Genomic DNA, 16,012 nt, shown 5'->3' with positions numbered 1-16,012 from the left:
CGGTCCTTTTAGAGAAGATGTTCTTTTGGCTGCATTTGTTCTCCTGTGATACAAAAACTTGACAGCTGTTGGGGGCAACTACTACTTTAGGAGAATTTCTATAAAGTAAGAAATTGCTGGTTTTATTTTGTCATGGTGGGCACAAAATTAACTGATTCAAAATCACGTCCACTGCAGCTTATGCTTCCGTAACACACCACTCAACTGATTTCTATGCGTAAATGTCTTCGGAGAGGAATCACAGGTGCCTGCTGTGACTGTAGGGACAAGCAGTATGGGCTCACAGGAACAGAACATGCTTTGCCTTCCCATCACCAGAAGAAAGAGAGAAAGAAAGAAAGAGGTGAAGAAGGGTGCTCAGGAGCAAGAGGCTGCAAGGAAGTTGCTGTACATGATCCTTTTGCCTTGCTTTATCTGACAGAAAAGCTGCCTTCTGCTAGTTGGGTCTTGGCTTGAAAGACAAGGGGGAAGAGACTCCTGCCCCTCTCCCAGGGAGTGTGCTACTTTTGACTGGCTTGTTCTGACTATGTGATCTGCAATTACAATATTTAGGTTGCGTGCTGACAGTCTATACCACTGACTCCCTGAGTGGTTTTTCATTTCTGTCCCTGCTTCCTTCTCCAGCTTTTTTCAATATATCAATTTAAAAAAAAAAAAAAAAAAATTAATAAAAATTTAACCTTACATGGACATCATCTGTTGGCTTTGGCCCCAAACACTTTATTTCCTAGAAATAAGTTGAGTCTTTTCATCAGAATATGTAAAAGATTTCTAGCCACTGTAGTACTTTTGTATTGTTTGTTTTTTTAAATAAGATTCTGTCCAGGTTCCAGCATGTGCACTAAATTTCTACTGCAGTAGAAGAGAGTCTTAAGCTGAAGAGAGATTTCATGCTTGGGAGAGAAAAAGGGCAGATCTTGACTCAAAAGTAACTTTTCCAAGGGAAAGGTAAACTCTTTTGTTTCTTTGGGGATTTTTATTCTGATAGCACAAGCATCTTGTTCTCTCAGGATTTTGTAATCTCTGGGAAAAAAACCCTTGGTGTTGTGTCACTTCCTCCTTCCCTGGTTGTGTTTTTTTCACTCCTTTTCAGAGGAAGTGCTAATACTGTTATAATTTAGGAAGACATTTTAACTTTTGACTCGGAGGTCTGCAGACTTCACTGTAAAGACAGTTTCTGTGCATCCAAATGCTGTTAATCCCTTAAAATACGAAATGAAAGATGTGTAACTTGGAGCTGAGAGGTCAGAGTATTCCAGATGGGTCTGGTTTACTTTGCATTCAGTGTTCCTGTAGCCTGTTGCTTTGGAAGGTACAGGTAATAAGCTTTTCAATTGAATAAATGAGCGGTAGTGGTTTTTTGTTTTCCTCCCCTAGAAATGTAGTGCTTGATCAGACTGCACTGACCTGTAGAAGTTGTGGGCACTGTGGTGTTCTCCAGGATGCTACTTGGGCTGCCACTACAAGTAGGCCATTTAAAATAATAACCTTAGACTTTAAAAATACATAAAAACTTCATGATGCTTAAAGTATAGAGCAGAGTAGTCATCAGGTTAAAATAACTTCATGCTTATGACGTGCACAGTGATGGTTCCTTTCAGGTTTTTTGGTTGTTGTTGGTGGTGGTTGTTTTTTCTTCTTTAAGATGGCACTGGTTGCAGTGATCTTCAGTTTTACGACACAGCTAACTGTCTTAGTATAGATATGGTTCCTTTCTGCCTACTATTTCCGTTTACTGGCAGACATAGTTAAGATAGCTCTTTGGAGTTGTGGAGTGCGCGTGTGTATATAGATATATGTGTGTGTGTGTGTGAATGTGTCTGAAAATAATAAGACCTAAAGTCCCCTCCCCACATCATTAGCTTTCGCTGCCCTGTATTTCAGTGTTACCAAGATTTTAAAGTGACCCAAGTATTGCTGTTGCAAATGTTTCCATGTTTGTCTAACTATTGTGATGACATAAAAAAAAATAAAATCAAAACACTAAATGTTTTATTACTTGCCCTATAAGTATATAGGCGTTCCCTGTCTAATATCTATTTCTTTTTTCAGGATTCACTGTATTTATTTTTTTTTACCCTATGAAACGGAAAGAGATTTCTGGCTTACTGTTGGCTTTTGATAGACGTTTTATCCTTGGGGAATTGCCCACCAATTACTTCATAGAGTTTGGAATTTAACTGAAGGACATTTTGCATGCCCGTGTTCAAATAGCGATGCTAACAGGCCACCATACGGTTCATGTTGATAGCTTTATGGATACTTAAAGGTAGGCAATAGTCTTATTTTTTAATAATGCTTAACCTTTTTCTCTTTGGCAAGAACAAGCAAGTCTGCCTGGTTTTGTAGGACTTGCAGCTTTTCCTTAACATCAGACTTTAAAAAGGGGAGAACCAGTAGTATCAGGTACGCAGTTAGGATGGCGATTTTTAAAATACTAAGCTGCGTAACAGTCTCGGGAAGAACATGTGTGGCTGGGCGTGAGAGTCTGTGGTACAGCATTACTAACCTTTGCTAAAAAAAGTTTTGAAGAATGAAGCATTTGCTTTATGAACGGTACTTGAGGACGAATTCTGATGCTGCTGCTAAAGTTTATTGAAAAATAGGCACTGATTTCAGTGATGATGCAGGTGTGGTTTCTGTTCATGCCTTAAATCTGAAAAGAAGAGAAGAGAAACCTCCATTTGAAGGAGGATTTTGTATGAAGGGTAATCAAACCAGTAACCTGCTTTAAGAACGACTTTAAAATATTTGGAGCATCGGTTAAAGGCAAATAAGTCAAGTTTATCATATCCTCCTACATAAGCTGTGACTATTGAATACAGTCGGCAGTCCACCTCAGAACTTGCTGGTGTGCAACTGCAACGTGTTAAGTTGTAAGGCTTCACAGCCACGAGCTGATGGGCCACAGTTCTCTCCGAGCATAAAGCGCTGTAAGTTTTAGTTTCTTGCACAGCAGTGACTCTTTTCAACATTAGTAACTATACAACAGGGTAAAAGGCAAATTTAGTGAATAATAATGTGTCGTTCTCAGAGTAGCTGTTTGCATTTCACCATGATGCAGATGCTTTTTATAGCAGTTGTGTTGGCACATGTGTTAGAATTCGGTTAATTCTCTCCTGAACTCATTTAAACTTTTGGCTTCAACTGCATCACTGGCAATATGTTTCAGAATAGAATAATTATTTCCTTTAAAAAAAAACGGGGGTGGGGGGGTAAGAAGAAGGGGTGGAGGAAGCGGGGATAAAAAAAATCTGTTGTCTGCCAGTGCTGTGGGCTGCTCACTCATTTTTCTGTAGAACTTCTGGGGGTTTTTTGTTGTTGTTCTTCTTCTTCTTCTTCTACCTTAATGCTAATAGGCATTTCTACCTTTTCTACCTTGTTTTTCTACCTAATGCTAATAGGCATTAGCCTATCCTCTGCACCTTTGGTCATTTCCTGAAGTTTGTCTGTAGTTTCCTACATTAGTAGGTAAATGTATCTATTTTACTTTACAGAGTTTTGCTAGTTTTTTAAATTATACAAGAAATTTAAGTCTTGGAACAAATGTCTTTGCTTATTGATTTTTGTGAGTAGCTGCAAAAATCTTATGTATTAGTTGCCCCTTTTAAAATTAAAATAAAAATGAATGCTATGCAAGAAATAGGTTGCAAGTAACTGTTAGGGTCTTACTACTGCTCGCTGTTGAGAGATCGTGGGAAGTGCAGAGAATTTGTGTTAAAAGTTACGGGCATTTTTCAAGATAGTTTTCCAGGTCTGAGGCGTGCTGAAATATCTTTTTCCTATGATAGTGTGTTTAGTTTCGTTGACTTCAGCGGAACACACAGAATACATTGACTTAAACTAGCTGAGAATCTGATGATAAGGTTTTATACTCTACCTAACATAGTGTTGTGATGGCCTGTCCTCCAAACTCAAAATTATGTTTGATGATCTTAACAGGAGGCCGGATCTTTGATCTGGAAATTATGCTGATAGCGACATTACAGAATCCAGGCTTGTAACTTCACTGGTTTCTTGCAGCCCCTCAAGTTCATGAAGGACAATAAAGACCCATTCTCTTTTGTTCTTGTGCTATAATCAGTGATGGAAGTATGACATTGTCAGTTGTAAGAAGTGGCTTAACTGCTGTTGGAGTCTGCTTTTACGCCTGGAAAACCTGTTGATTTGCATGGGTTTGCACAGCTTGTGCTAATGATATGGCTGGAATGAGACAGGATCTTGTGTAGTCTGCAAGGGCTGTATATGGTCCTGGTTTATAGCTGGGTGGGAGGGATTGGTTCAAGTTATTTCTGATTTGCCCTATTTAATATCTTTGTTTCCTAATGGCAACTGGCAACAGACAATGCGTATGGGTTTCAAGGCCCTGTGGAACCGAGAAGGTAGTTTGCCAGTGTTCTTACTGCTGTTGCAGACGTCGTTTCAGTGGATTGAAAGTGGCACATTCCAAGTACCTTTTCCTACCATTGCTGCATTTTGGTTTTTTTTAAATCCAGAAGAATGTTTCTGTACTTCCCTTCCCTTCCCTATAGGTGCATGTTGATTTACATTGCATGCTATTGCAGCGTTCTTAGTCTACCAGTTACAGATTACTCCTTTCAGTTCTTGTGCATTTCTGAATGTGTATCTACCTACTAAACTCACATTTATTCAGACATGATATGCGGCTGCGTGGTCCTTTGTTACCGGCTGGGCTGAAACCACGACACACTTGTATGCAGCTTTTTTTTTTCCCCCTTTCTTTTTTTCAGGTCAGTAATTTTGTTTCGAGTGTTCTGTTTCTCGAAATGAGCATTCAGTGATGGAGTTAAGTATTCTTTATTGCAGCGCTGGAAGAACGGAGGATCGCTCCTCCAAATGTGCTTTCTGGCTGGGACTAATTGTATAGGTTAAATACCTGCCTTACATACATATTCATAAAATTTCTGAGAAATAATATACATATTCATTGATTTTCCGAGAAGTCATTAGCATATGTAAATGTCCTTTATGCATGCGTGTTGAAGGTCTTCGTTGGTCTTCTGGAGTCCTCTGGTGGTCTTCCATAGTCTTCCTCACTTGTCCGCTGTTTGAACTTTGTTGTACGAGTTTGCGCAGTACGATCCCCTTCTGGGCCCCACAAACAACTTCTCTGCTTATCACCTAGCTTTTGGCTCAGTCACCACAAGAGACAGAACATATTTTCTTATCAAACAGAATACCTCCTCAAAGAGGGCATGTTATTTTGTCTTATATTACAGACACAGGAATCTTGTGCTTTATGTCCTTGGCTTGTCTACGTAAATCAACTTACAGAGGCAGTTGTTAACCTTCTAACAAATTCCTGAGTCTTTTATTTAGCAATACACTGAGTCTAAACATACGTTCTATTTCTACATCTACTAGGCCTAGTGTCAGTTTCTGCATCAGTTCAGGGGTAGAAAGATGGTTTAATAGTATGCATTGTTTGGGGTTTTTTTTGTTGTTTGGTTTTTTTTTTAGTCTTCATGCATTGTGTTTTCCTGCAATTCCCAACTTTATTGAAGAAGGAACGTTGGGTTTTTAACAGTTCTGCTGTGTAAGTTGTTATCTCTCTTAACGGGACTGATGGTGACATTGTTTAGCAGGGGTTAGGGTGAGCATCTTGTATGTATTTGTCTATGGAGTTTTAGTACTACTGATGAAAGCAGAAGGGCCGTGAGGCACAGTGCCCTTCAGGGTTTGGGGTGCCTTTCCTCATTGCCCACAGAATGCCACGTTGTCCTTAGAATCTTTGCAGCTGGTGGCAGGCCCCTCGTAGATTACAAGGCTTGGGACTTGACTTTCTTTTGTGGGCATGTAGCAGAGCTCAGAGTCTCTGGGGAGCTGTAGGTTAGGGGGTGCCCCCAGAATTTGGGATGTTGCTCAGAAGAGCGGCTCTTGAGGAGTAGCCACTGAAGGGGGTTCAGGAGTGCAGATTGAGGGCAGGAGGTGTCAGGAAGCAGTGGGGTTCCTTTCCTGACAGTTGAGGAGAAGAAAAGGGGTTTCTTAAGTTTTGGGACTGCTGGGGAAAGGGAGGAGGGTTCACCAGCCCTTCTCAGAGGAGTTTTGCAGTTGGATTTGAATGTCATAGAATCGTAGAATGGTTTGGGTTGGAAGGCACCATAAAGATCCTCTAGTTCCAACCCTCCCCCACGGACGCCGTCCGCAAGACCAGGTTGCTGAAAGCCCCATCTGACTTGGCCTTGAATGCTTCCAGGGAGGGAGCATCCGCAGGTTCTCTGGGCAACGCGTTCCAGTGCCTCGCCACCCCTAGTGAGAAACGTCTTCCTAACGCCTAAACTAAATGTACCCTCCTTAGGACTAAAGCCGTTACCGCCTTGTCCTATGGCTGTACTCCCTTGTAAAAAGTCCCTCTGCAGGTTTCTTATAGGCACCCTTTACGTACCGTGAAGTCTGCTATAAGGTCTCCCGAAAAGCTGCATGCCGGTGAGCGGTCCGAGAAGGTGAGGCGGTCGTCGGCCGGGTCGGTGTTGAATAGCAAAGTATTATGGGGCTGCTCGGTTCAGCCTTTACCTTCTGTTGTGGAGGTGCTGTGTGGGCTATCTTTGAATTGGATGAGCGTTTCAGGTGAGCTGTGGATTAGCGAGGAGGAGTGTGGGGCCGATGGCTTCTCACGAGTGCCACGCTAACGTGGTTTCTCTCGGTACCTTAGATACCACGAGTGATGATGGCTGCAGGGTCTGAGTCTGGAATGAGCGGGGAAGTGAACACGGTGGCACTTGTGAGGAGGGGGGAGTTGGGGAAGTAGTTGGCGTTGGCCAGCGGGATGCTTACTCCCTTTTCTGATTTGTTTGTGTTTGTTTTTTTCATTGCAGATGTTGAAGAGCAATGTTCCCCTTGAGGAACATCCCAGTTAGCCCGTGTGGTTTTGTGGAGGATGGATTTGGACCCTCAGCCCTCTGAAAGCTAAGTTGAGGGACCAGGCTGAGAGGAAGGGACAAAGCTGGGAATAGCAGGGAGGAGTTTTAAAGTTAGCGCAGGAGAGAGGGCTGTCCCAAAGCAGTCGCCTTTGCGCAGGAGAAGGGAGCGGGTTGCTTTTCAGCACGAGACCCGTGTGTGCCGGGCAGGGCAGTTCCAGCCCGTGTCCGCGGTGGCGTGTAGTTTGTGTAGTCTGTCTTGTGCGCTTAGACCTTCCTCGGGTCTCGATGTCCTTGTCGCGCTTTGCGCCAGAGGAGCGAGGCATGCGCTTCGGGTGCTGTCCCTAGGGTTTTGAATGCTCTTACTCATTGGCCCGGTGCCAATCGGGTGCTTCTTTTCTTGCGCTCGGAGCTCTAAAGCATGGATCGGTCTTGGCGGGTTCCGGTCAGTGCTCTATGGCAGCATTTTTTCAGCCTGCATCGGCAGCTCTGCTCTCTAGCCGTCCGTTTTCTCGGAGTGGGACTTCTTCCCCGCATCCTGACATCCTTAGGTCTCGACGCCAGGCTTCTGGCGCATCTGTCGTCTGGGTTTTGACAGTGCTGTCTTGTAACGGGCCGCTCCGTTTGACTCCTCTGGGTCTGCTGTGGAGCCTCCTGGCCTCGCGGTTGCGGCCCCGTAGGTCATCTTGCCCGACGGCGCCTCCCGTCCGGGGGTCATTCTTCTTGCTGAGAGTTTTCTCTCTCGTTGAATCACCTCGTTGGTGGCATTCCACGTGGTGACGTTCTGCACACGGTGTGCTTGGCTTGGAGCTGCTCTGCCTGGGGGGGTGTGGAGTCAGGGGTAGGTGGAACAGCGATAAGAGTCTACGGGTGAAACGTTGATGTGCCTAGACCGTTTAGGCGAGGGTTGTACAGTCATCTCGGCTCGAGTAGCCATCAGCGGCCTGCGCGGACAGCCGTGCCAATAGTGTTTCACGGAGACAATTGGAGCCGTGTGGCAGGGGTTGCTGAGGGGCAGTGAAGCGGATTTGAGTCTCTAAGGTGTTAAGACTTGCACGTGATGGGCTCCAAGTTTGGCCCTGGGTTTTTTTGGTTGGTGGGGTGTAGGGTTTAGGGTTACTCCGTGCGGGGCCCGGATGATAGAACACCAGTATGATGATCAAAGTCGCCCCTTTATTGAGCTTAGCTGATCATTCTTACACAACTCTCTAAGTTGTTTAGAAGCTTTGATTGGCTGCTGCACGCAAGCATGTGGTGTCCACGCGCACAAGCGTAAGCGGTGATTGGTTACATCGATACTGTCCACGCGTAGAAACATAAGATACAGTTAGTTATACTCGCTCTGTACACGTGCATACACACAGGATATAATTGGCTATGTTAGAGCATGCAAAACTTGTCTTAGTCCAACTGGTCGAGATAAGCCCCTGAATTGAGGTCGGTTGTGCCAAGTTCCCTTTATCGTGGAATGTGCACCTGTGTTTTTCTAATTGGGATCTTTCTTCTTCTATCTTCTTGTTTGTTCTGTTCAGAGCCTTCAAAGGTGTCTGGAACTCTCTTGCGACCATGAGCTACTTTCAGGGCCAGTAACGAAGTTCCATATAATTGAACCCTACAGTGGGCAGGGGGGTGTGTGTGTTGGGTTTTTGTGTTGTTTTTTTGTTTGTTTTTTGGTTGTGTGTTGTTTTTTTGTTTGTTTGTTTTTAAAATGACAGGCTGTAGCTGCATTCCAGATGGTCTTTGTAGATGGAATCAAGACCTCTGGAGTTGTGAAGCTCTTGCTCTGCATCCAGGTGACTCATTCAATATGTTTGGTTTTTTTTTTTTTCAGATGTGGAGGGACAGGATGTGTCCCACAGAGCGATGGGGGAAGGCAGCAGAGCACTGTAAGGAGTTGAGTCCGTGGGTGGACTCTGAAGGAAGATGCATCCGGTGGCTCTATGAGACTGCTTTGCTTTGCTGTGTTTTGCAGTTTTCTTGCATTGTATTGGTCTGTATTTGCCTTTGCCCTGTGGTGTTTTGTTGTGTATTTGTATCGACTGTCATGTGAGACTGTCTCGCATTGCCTGGCCCTGCATTGTGTTTTGTATTGCAGTGCTCTGTACTTGTATGGATTGCCACCTGAGACTGCCTTGCCTTCTATGGTTCTGTATTGGTTTTGTATTGTTTTGGTCTGTACTTGTATTGACTGTCACGTGAGAGTCTCTTGCATTGGCCCTGTTCTGTTTTGTCTGGTATGGCAAGGCTCTGAGTTGTTTTGCCTTGACTGAGGTAAGAGTACTGCCTTGTATGGCATTACATTTGCATGTGAATTACATGGCTCTATGTTTGTGTGTGTCTTGTATGGCATTGTAGAGGCAGCGTAGAAGGTTTAATGACTTCGGGCTCTTTGCATGCAGAGTTGAGGGGATCGCAATTGGACTGTGAACTAGCATTGAGTAAGGCAGGAACTGGGCAATGGTGTTCATCTTGTTTATGCAGATGCTTTGTGGCAAGTCTCTAGAAATGGTCAAGGCCTTGAGGTCTAAGTAGCAGCGTGATGGGTCTTGGAGCGATCGGTAACTTTGGGACAGCTCTGTGTTTGTGATGCTCTGGTTTTTTCAAGTGTCATGGAGGACACTGGCTGTGAGGATGTGTTATTTTTGGAATAGGTGGGAAGCAGGGTAGGGGAGTGGTGGAGGACTTCTCTCTCGAGGATGAAGTGTCTGTTGACAAGCTTTGTGTGTTGTTTTTGCAGGTGATGACAGGGCACGAGAGGTGCTTGAAAGAACCTTGCGTTTAGGTGACATGGCGCTACGGAGGTTGGACTGTGACACGTGGCACTGTGAAAGCTAATTATCGGGTTGAAAATGCACGGATGGTGGAGATGATGGTGCGTGTTGAAATGTTGGTGTAACGGAAGGGCAGTTTGTGGGGAGGTTGGTTGGAAGGAGGTTGGGCTGGGGCCTGGGTTTTTGCAGGTAGGGTGCTTTTTTGAGGCCCCTGCTGCTGCAGACGGGGTGACGGCCTCTTGAGGCCTGTGGACGGTATGATGGATGAGTTGAGAGTGAGGGCTGGCGTTCATGTGATCTGAACGAGTGGTGTGTTGTGAATGTCTCTAACCTTGTAGGGTTCTGTGGTTAAGCCTTTTTGGTTTTTTTTTCCTTTCAGGTTGGATGTAGAGTTGAGATGTTTTTCAGGGAATTAGGAAAAAAAACCCAAACTTAGAATAAAAAACCCCAGCTGGGATATGGGTTGGTTTTTGGTGTGTCCTCCCCTGCCCCATTTATTTTTTCTTTTCCCTGGTCCCAGCTGCTCCATGAGGCAATGTTGATTGCCAATGTTTGGACTGGGGTCTGCCTCGGGCCTGGGTTTTCAAAGGCAGGGCGATTTTTTTTGTTTGTGGTTTTTTTTTTTTTTTTTTTTTTTTTTTCCAAGGCTCCCGGGAACGGTGTTCCTGTGGAGCGCTCCCCTGGAACCTGGTAATTGCCAGTCAGCACAGAGAGATATGTTGTTCGGTGGATGGTCTTTGGAAGACAGTTGAGGATTTTGTGGGGGGAGTTGGACTAGATGGCCAGCATGGAGTAGGCCAGGGTTGTGAAGTGCGTGAGTGTAACTGTATTTGTCTGTGGTGGGTTTGTAAAATATTTGGTTGCTCTTTGTAGCTTGTGATGTAATGATATTTTTCAATTTCTGGTTTTGTGTCGAGGTGTGGAAGTGGACGGTCTGTCAAGATGATTGGAGGTCACTCGTTTGGTGCCCGGGAACAGGGATCATGGCGGTAATGTCACCTCAGGGAGTAAAACTTCTGGATGTGCAGCGATGTATGTAATGGGAGCGAGGAATGTGGAAAAGACCACTCCGTAGAGCATTGCAGGTACTAAATAGTGGCATTTCTTCTTCAGGTAATGCTAAATTTTTGGAGTTTACATGTATTTGTAAAAATAGTGATTAAAAGAGGACTAAATCTAATAGTGTCAAATATTTGACGAGTGAGGCCATAAGTCTTTTCTATATATTGTAGAAAAAGTACATTGTAGAATTGGATTGAAATACTGACATAGCTGAATCTATGTGGAATGAGTAATGGACCAAATGAAGCACTAAAAATAAAATGTAAAAAAGACAGGTAATTATGTGTCCTTGTGGGAGTTACAGTACTAATGGCAATCACAAAGGGAAGCGTAGAGGGAAGCATGGGCGTTTAGTGCCCATAGGTAAACTTAGCTGTTGAAGTAAGTGAAAGTGTCTGTTGGAATTAGGCATCCAAGGGCGAGTTGTAGATACCTTGAGGTAAATGTAGCTGCTGCTGGGTTAATGGAAAGGGGGTGCATTCCTTCCTCTAGTGATTGCAGAACTTTGAAATTGGAGCTGTAGGTAGAGAACCGTGAAATGGGCTCGGGCGTGGTGCGGCGCCGAAATGGGCTCGGGCGCATGTGTTACTTTTCTTAAAGGGGCTGAGGTACTGTGTAACTCTGAAATGGGCTTGATGAGTGGATAACATGTGTGTAATATGTGAGGGTTTTTTTTATTCTGTTGTCCTTCTCTTTCCCTGACCCTTTGTGGTGCTCTCTACTCTTTTCATTCATGTCTTCTCTCTCTCTCTCCAACCTCCTGTGCTTTTCATAGTCTCTCTCTATCTCTTGTCATTATTATCATCTGACGCTCTGTGTTACTTTCTGTCCCATCGTATCATGTTGTATGTTTCTCCTGCTTTTTTCTTCATCTGTCCAGATCCCTGTCCCTTGTTTCTTCTATTGCTGTCCCTCTGCCTTGCTTCCTCTTGCCATCTTTTCTGTATTTCTCTCTGTTCCCTTCCCTCTTCCATCCTTTCTAACTGTATCCCCCTCTCCAGCTAGCTGTCCCTTCTCTTTTCTCTCTTCCTCCATGTCTCTCTCGCAGCCTATCAATCACAGTTGTTTTTTCCTCCAGTGCTGTCCTGCTCTGTCCCTTGTTTCTCACTCTCGTTCTGTCATGCTCCCTGTGTCTTTTTGGAACTCCTCCATCTCTGTCCTGTAGCCTATCACTATTTTTTTCTTCTGCCATCCCTTTGTCCTTCTTCCAGTCTTTGTGTCTCTCTCCCTTTGTTCTCCCTCCCTTCTTTTTTTTCCTTTCTTGCTACATCTCTGTTCTGTACCACAAAAGCACGGAGGGTGTTTAGTAACAGAGAAGAAGGATATAGGCAAGGACAAAGGAAATTAATGGCTGTTATTCGGGAAGAAAGGGGAAGAGGGCCTAGACGAGACTTGCCCCGACTGGGTAAGGATCAATGCGCTTTGTGTAAGAAATTCAGTCATTGGTAGAGGGAATGCCCAGGGAACAAGGAGCATCAGAGGGCTCAAACAGGAAGAACAGTAGCCTCTGTGAAGGGAGACTGACGAGAACCTGGGGAATCTACCCTAGCGGATCCACTGGTTATAATTAAGCTAGGGAAAACAGAACAAGAGGTAGAATTTTTGGTAGATACAGGAGCAACATACTCGGTTTTGAATCAGGCTTTGATGCCCCGGGGAATGATTATGTCACGGTGAAAGGAGCGACTGGCCAAAGTGAAAAGGCATAGTTTTGTAAACCTTTAGAATATAAATTAGGAAAACAGTGGGGCATTCATAAATTTTTATATATGCCGAACTCCCCAAAGGCCCTTTTGGGAAGGGACTTGTTGGAACCATTGGGAGCAAAAATTGTATTCAAGAAGGGAGAAATTACTCTGGAGGTAAAAGATCAGCAAAATATTCAAATATTGAGCCTAACTTTAACCAGTCTCCCCCTAGAAGGAATCATTAATGAGGACATCTTAAAGCAAGTGTACCCGGGGGTATGGGCTACCGATGCACCTGGAAGAGCGAAAAGTGTTCCACCTGTTGAAGTTAGGATCAAGGAAGGCCAAAAGCTGGTAAGAATTAAACAATATCCCCTAAAGAAGAAAGACAGAGAAGGAATCCGGCCGGTGATAGAAAAATTTTTGCAGTTGGGACTATTAAAAGAGTGTGAGTCTGAATTCAATCCCCCTATATTACCTGTTCGGAAGCCCGATGGGTCATATTGGGTGGTCCAAGACTTATGGGCGGTGAATAAGATAACTGAAGATCTTTACCCGGTAGCGGCGAACCCATAGACCCTGTTAACCGTGCTAACACCTGAATTGACTTGGTTTAGTGTTTTAGATTTGAAGGATGCTTTCGTTTGCCTCCCTCTCCGTGAAGCCAGGCAAAACTTACATTTGAATGGGAAAAGCCCAAGAGCGGTCGAAAGACCCAGCTCACTTGGACGGCCTTGCCACAAGGATTTAAGAATAGGCCTACCGTTTTTGGCAATCGGTTTGCGAAAGACTTGGAATCCTGGGAAACCCCGTCTGAGGAGGGGAAGCTGTTGCAGTATGTGGATGATATCCCGATCGCCACCAAAACGGAGAAAGATTGTACGACGTGGGCGGCGAGTCTGTTGAATTTCCTGGGACTTCAGGGGTACCGGGTATCCAAGAAAAAGGCACAGGTAATGCAAGGCAAAGTGAATTATTTGGGCTATGAAATTAGTGCGGGACAAAGACCTTTGGGACAGGCCTGTAAAGAGGCAATATGTCAAACTGGGAGACCTCAGACAGTAGAAGAGTTATGGACTTTTCTGGGAATGACAGGGTGGTGCCGATTGTGGATCTATAATTACGGATTGCTTGTTAAACCACTGTATGCGTTGACAGCCACTAAGCAGAAACACCTTGAGTGGAATAAGGAGACCGAACGAGCCTTTGAGCTACCGAAAAAGGCTTTGATGTCGGCCCTGGCCTTAGGACTCCCAGATGCGAGTAAGCTGTTTCTTCTTTACTCCCATGAGAAGCAGGGCATTGCTCTGGGAATATTAGCACAAAACCTGGGCCCGTATCGATGGGCAGTTGCCTACCTCTCTAAGCAGTTAGACACGACTGCAAAAGGTTGGCCTGGATGCCTGCGGGCGGTTGCGGCTGTGATACTAAATACACAGGAAGCCCGAAAGTTTACTCTGGGCCAGAAGATGACTGTTCTGGTGTCTCACGCAGTATCAGCAGTACCGGAAGCAAAAGGCGGACACTGGCTCTCTCCACAAAGATTCCTGAGATATCAAGCTATATTGGTAGCGCGGGATGACGTGGAGATTGTAGTCGCTAACATTGTCAACCCAGCTTCTTTTCTCAGCAGGAACACAGGAGAACCGGTACATCGTGACCGTTTGGAAACCATCGAAGCAACGTACGCCAGTTGCCCAGACGTGAAAGACGGCCCCATGGAAAACGGGGAAACTCGCTTCACAGACGGAAGCAGTTACGTCCTAAACAGTAATCGACACGCGGGATACGCCGTCACTGCCAGCCAAGAGGTAATAGAATCAGGGGCTTTGCCCAGGAACACCTCCGCACAGAAGGCAGAAATAATTGCTCTAACCCGCGCCCTGGAATTGGCCCAGGGCAAAGTTGTGAACATTTATACAGACTCAAAATATGCCTTTGGAGTTGTACACGCACGTGGAACAATTTGGAAGGAGAGAGGACTAGTGAGTTCTCAAGGGAAAAATATCAAACACGCAGAAGAAATTCTGAAGTTACTGGAAGCTGTCCAGCTCCCTAAGAAAGTAGCAATTATGCATATTAAGGCACACCAGAAAGCGAGCTCAGATTTGGAAAAAGGGAACGAGCTGGCGGACAGAGAGGCAAAACAAGTGGCCAAAACACAGGTAAAAACAGAAGGGGCCTTAATTCCTGATAGGTGGATTTCCCTAGAAGGTAAGCCAGAATACACTAAGGAAGATCAAAAGCTCATTACAGGTTTAGAAGGGTCATATAATGAAGAGGGGTGGGCTCATACCCCACAGGGAAAGCTAATCGTTCCCTCTTGCTTATTATGGCATTTGATAGGGGAGGAACATAGGAAAAGACATTGGGGAACAGAAGCCCTGTATAATCATCTGATAGGAGAAATTGTGGCTAGGAATTTATACGCCACGGTGAGGCAGTGTGATCGCACAACAATGTGATCTTTGCCTCCAGACTAATCCTAAGAGCACCCCCAAGCTGGAAATGGGCCAGACTGGAAAAGGCAATGGGCCTGGACAACAATGGCAAATTGCTAATGTTTATTCATTACTAAAACACACCCACTTGTGATTTGCAGCTATGCATGTTCCGTAGCTTTCTCATGGGAACTTCTTCAAAAGTTACTTATGAAGTTATGCCAAGGTCACACTGTCCCTGTTTTTCTCCTGATATCAGCAAAGCCAGCTATTTTCGGCCAAGGCCTAGTCTTGCTGCTCAAACTGACATTCTTTCACACAGAACTCTGCTCGCACAGCTTTTCTATAGACCCACGTCCTTTTTCATGAAGCCAATTCCCAACAATTCCCCCTTTTTCTTTTTGTGCGAGTAGAGCTTGGTGTGTCAGCTTTGAGACTCCTTTTATCATGCACCCATACGGAATTCTAACTATTACACAGATTAATATCAATATACCCAACCATCATAAGGCTTCCTTAATCAATGACATTACCCATAGTGTTATCCCGCCGAATATTGATTGTAACACTCCATCAAACCAACTAGTTTCTTGCTGGATCTTTGTGTATGTTTCTTCAGCCAATCTATTTGTTTGTATATAGATTGAGGTAAAATTTTAACACCTGCTGTATTGCCCTTTGCAAAGATCTGTGAACACAATTAATTAAACACAGTAAAAACAACATTATACCTAATAAAATACATAAGCACACAAAAAGAGGTTTGATTAATAGCTTTAGCTAGTGACACCCAAACATTCTTACTGTCCCATGGTGTTAACCGATGTGGATCAATCACCGGTGTCACTGTCATGCTGCTTACTACAGTCAGTGTGTTCGATATCAATCTCAGCATAAGGTTTCAAATTTATGGGTAAATCAGGAACGTATCTGCCAGACATGGAGGATGTGATGGGGTTTTTTTGTTGTGGGTTTTTTTGTTTTGTTTTGTTTTGTTTTTTTTGTCCAATTGCTGCCAAGGCTTGCCATCCCGGTGCACTTAGTTGTCTTGTAGAAGTTAAGGTACCGCTGCCCCACAATAAATCCAGCAGCGGCTGTAAGTCTGTATTTGTAATACCACAACAAGGTTGAATCCACTGTAGGTCTCCGTTTAAATCTTTCTCCCTCTTTTT

The 16,012-nt window shown here is 44.5% G+C and overlaps 1 protein-coding gene across 1 annotated transcript in view; it reads left to right on the top strand.

Moving 5' to 3' along the window:
* Positions 1–8,634: 8,634 nt before the first annotated feature.
* The window catches only part of LOC126037365 (electroneutral sodium bicarbonate exchanger 1-like), a gene marked incomplete at its 3' end in the record, with an annotated part of 234,381 nt that continues 227,003 nt past the window's right edge, over positions 8,635–16,012 (top strand). The window contains exons 1-4 of the mRNA XM_049797672.1: positions 8,635–8,671; positions 9,616–9,750; positions 10,567–10,734; positions 14,033–14,210. Of these exons, the coding sequence (XP_049653629.1) occupies positions 10,670–10,734; positions 14,033–14,210 (243 nt within the window). The remainder of the gene's footprint in view (positions 8,672–9,615; positions 9,751–10,566; positions 10,735–14,032; positions 14,211–16,012) is intronic.

Source organism: Accipiter gentilis, unplaced genomic scaffold (assembly GCF_929443795.1).
Source record: "Accipiter gentilis unplaced genomic scaffold, bAccGen1.1, whole genome shotgun sequence".
In the NCBI taxonomy this organism is placed as follows: domain Eukaryota; kingdom Metazoa; phylum Chordata; class Aves; order Accipitriformes; family Accipitridae; genus Astur; species Astur gentilis.
This window is presented reverse-complemented; position numbering and strand designations above follow the sequence as displayed.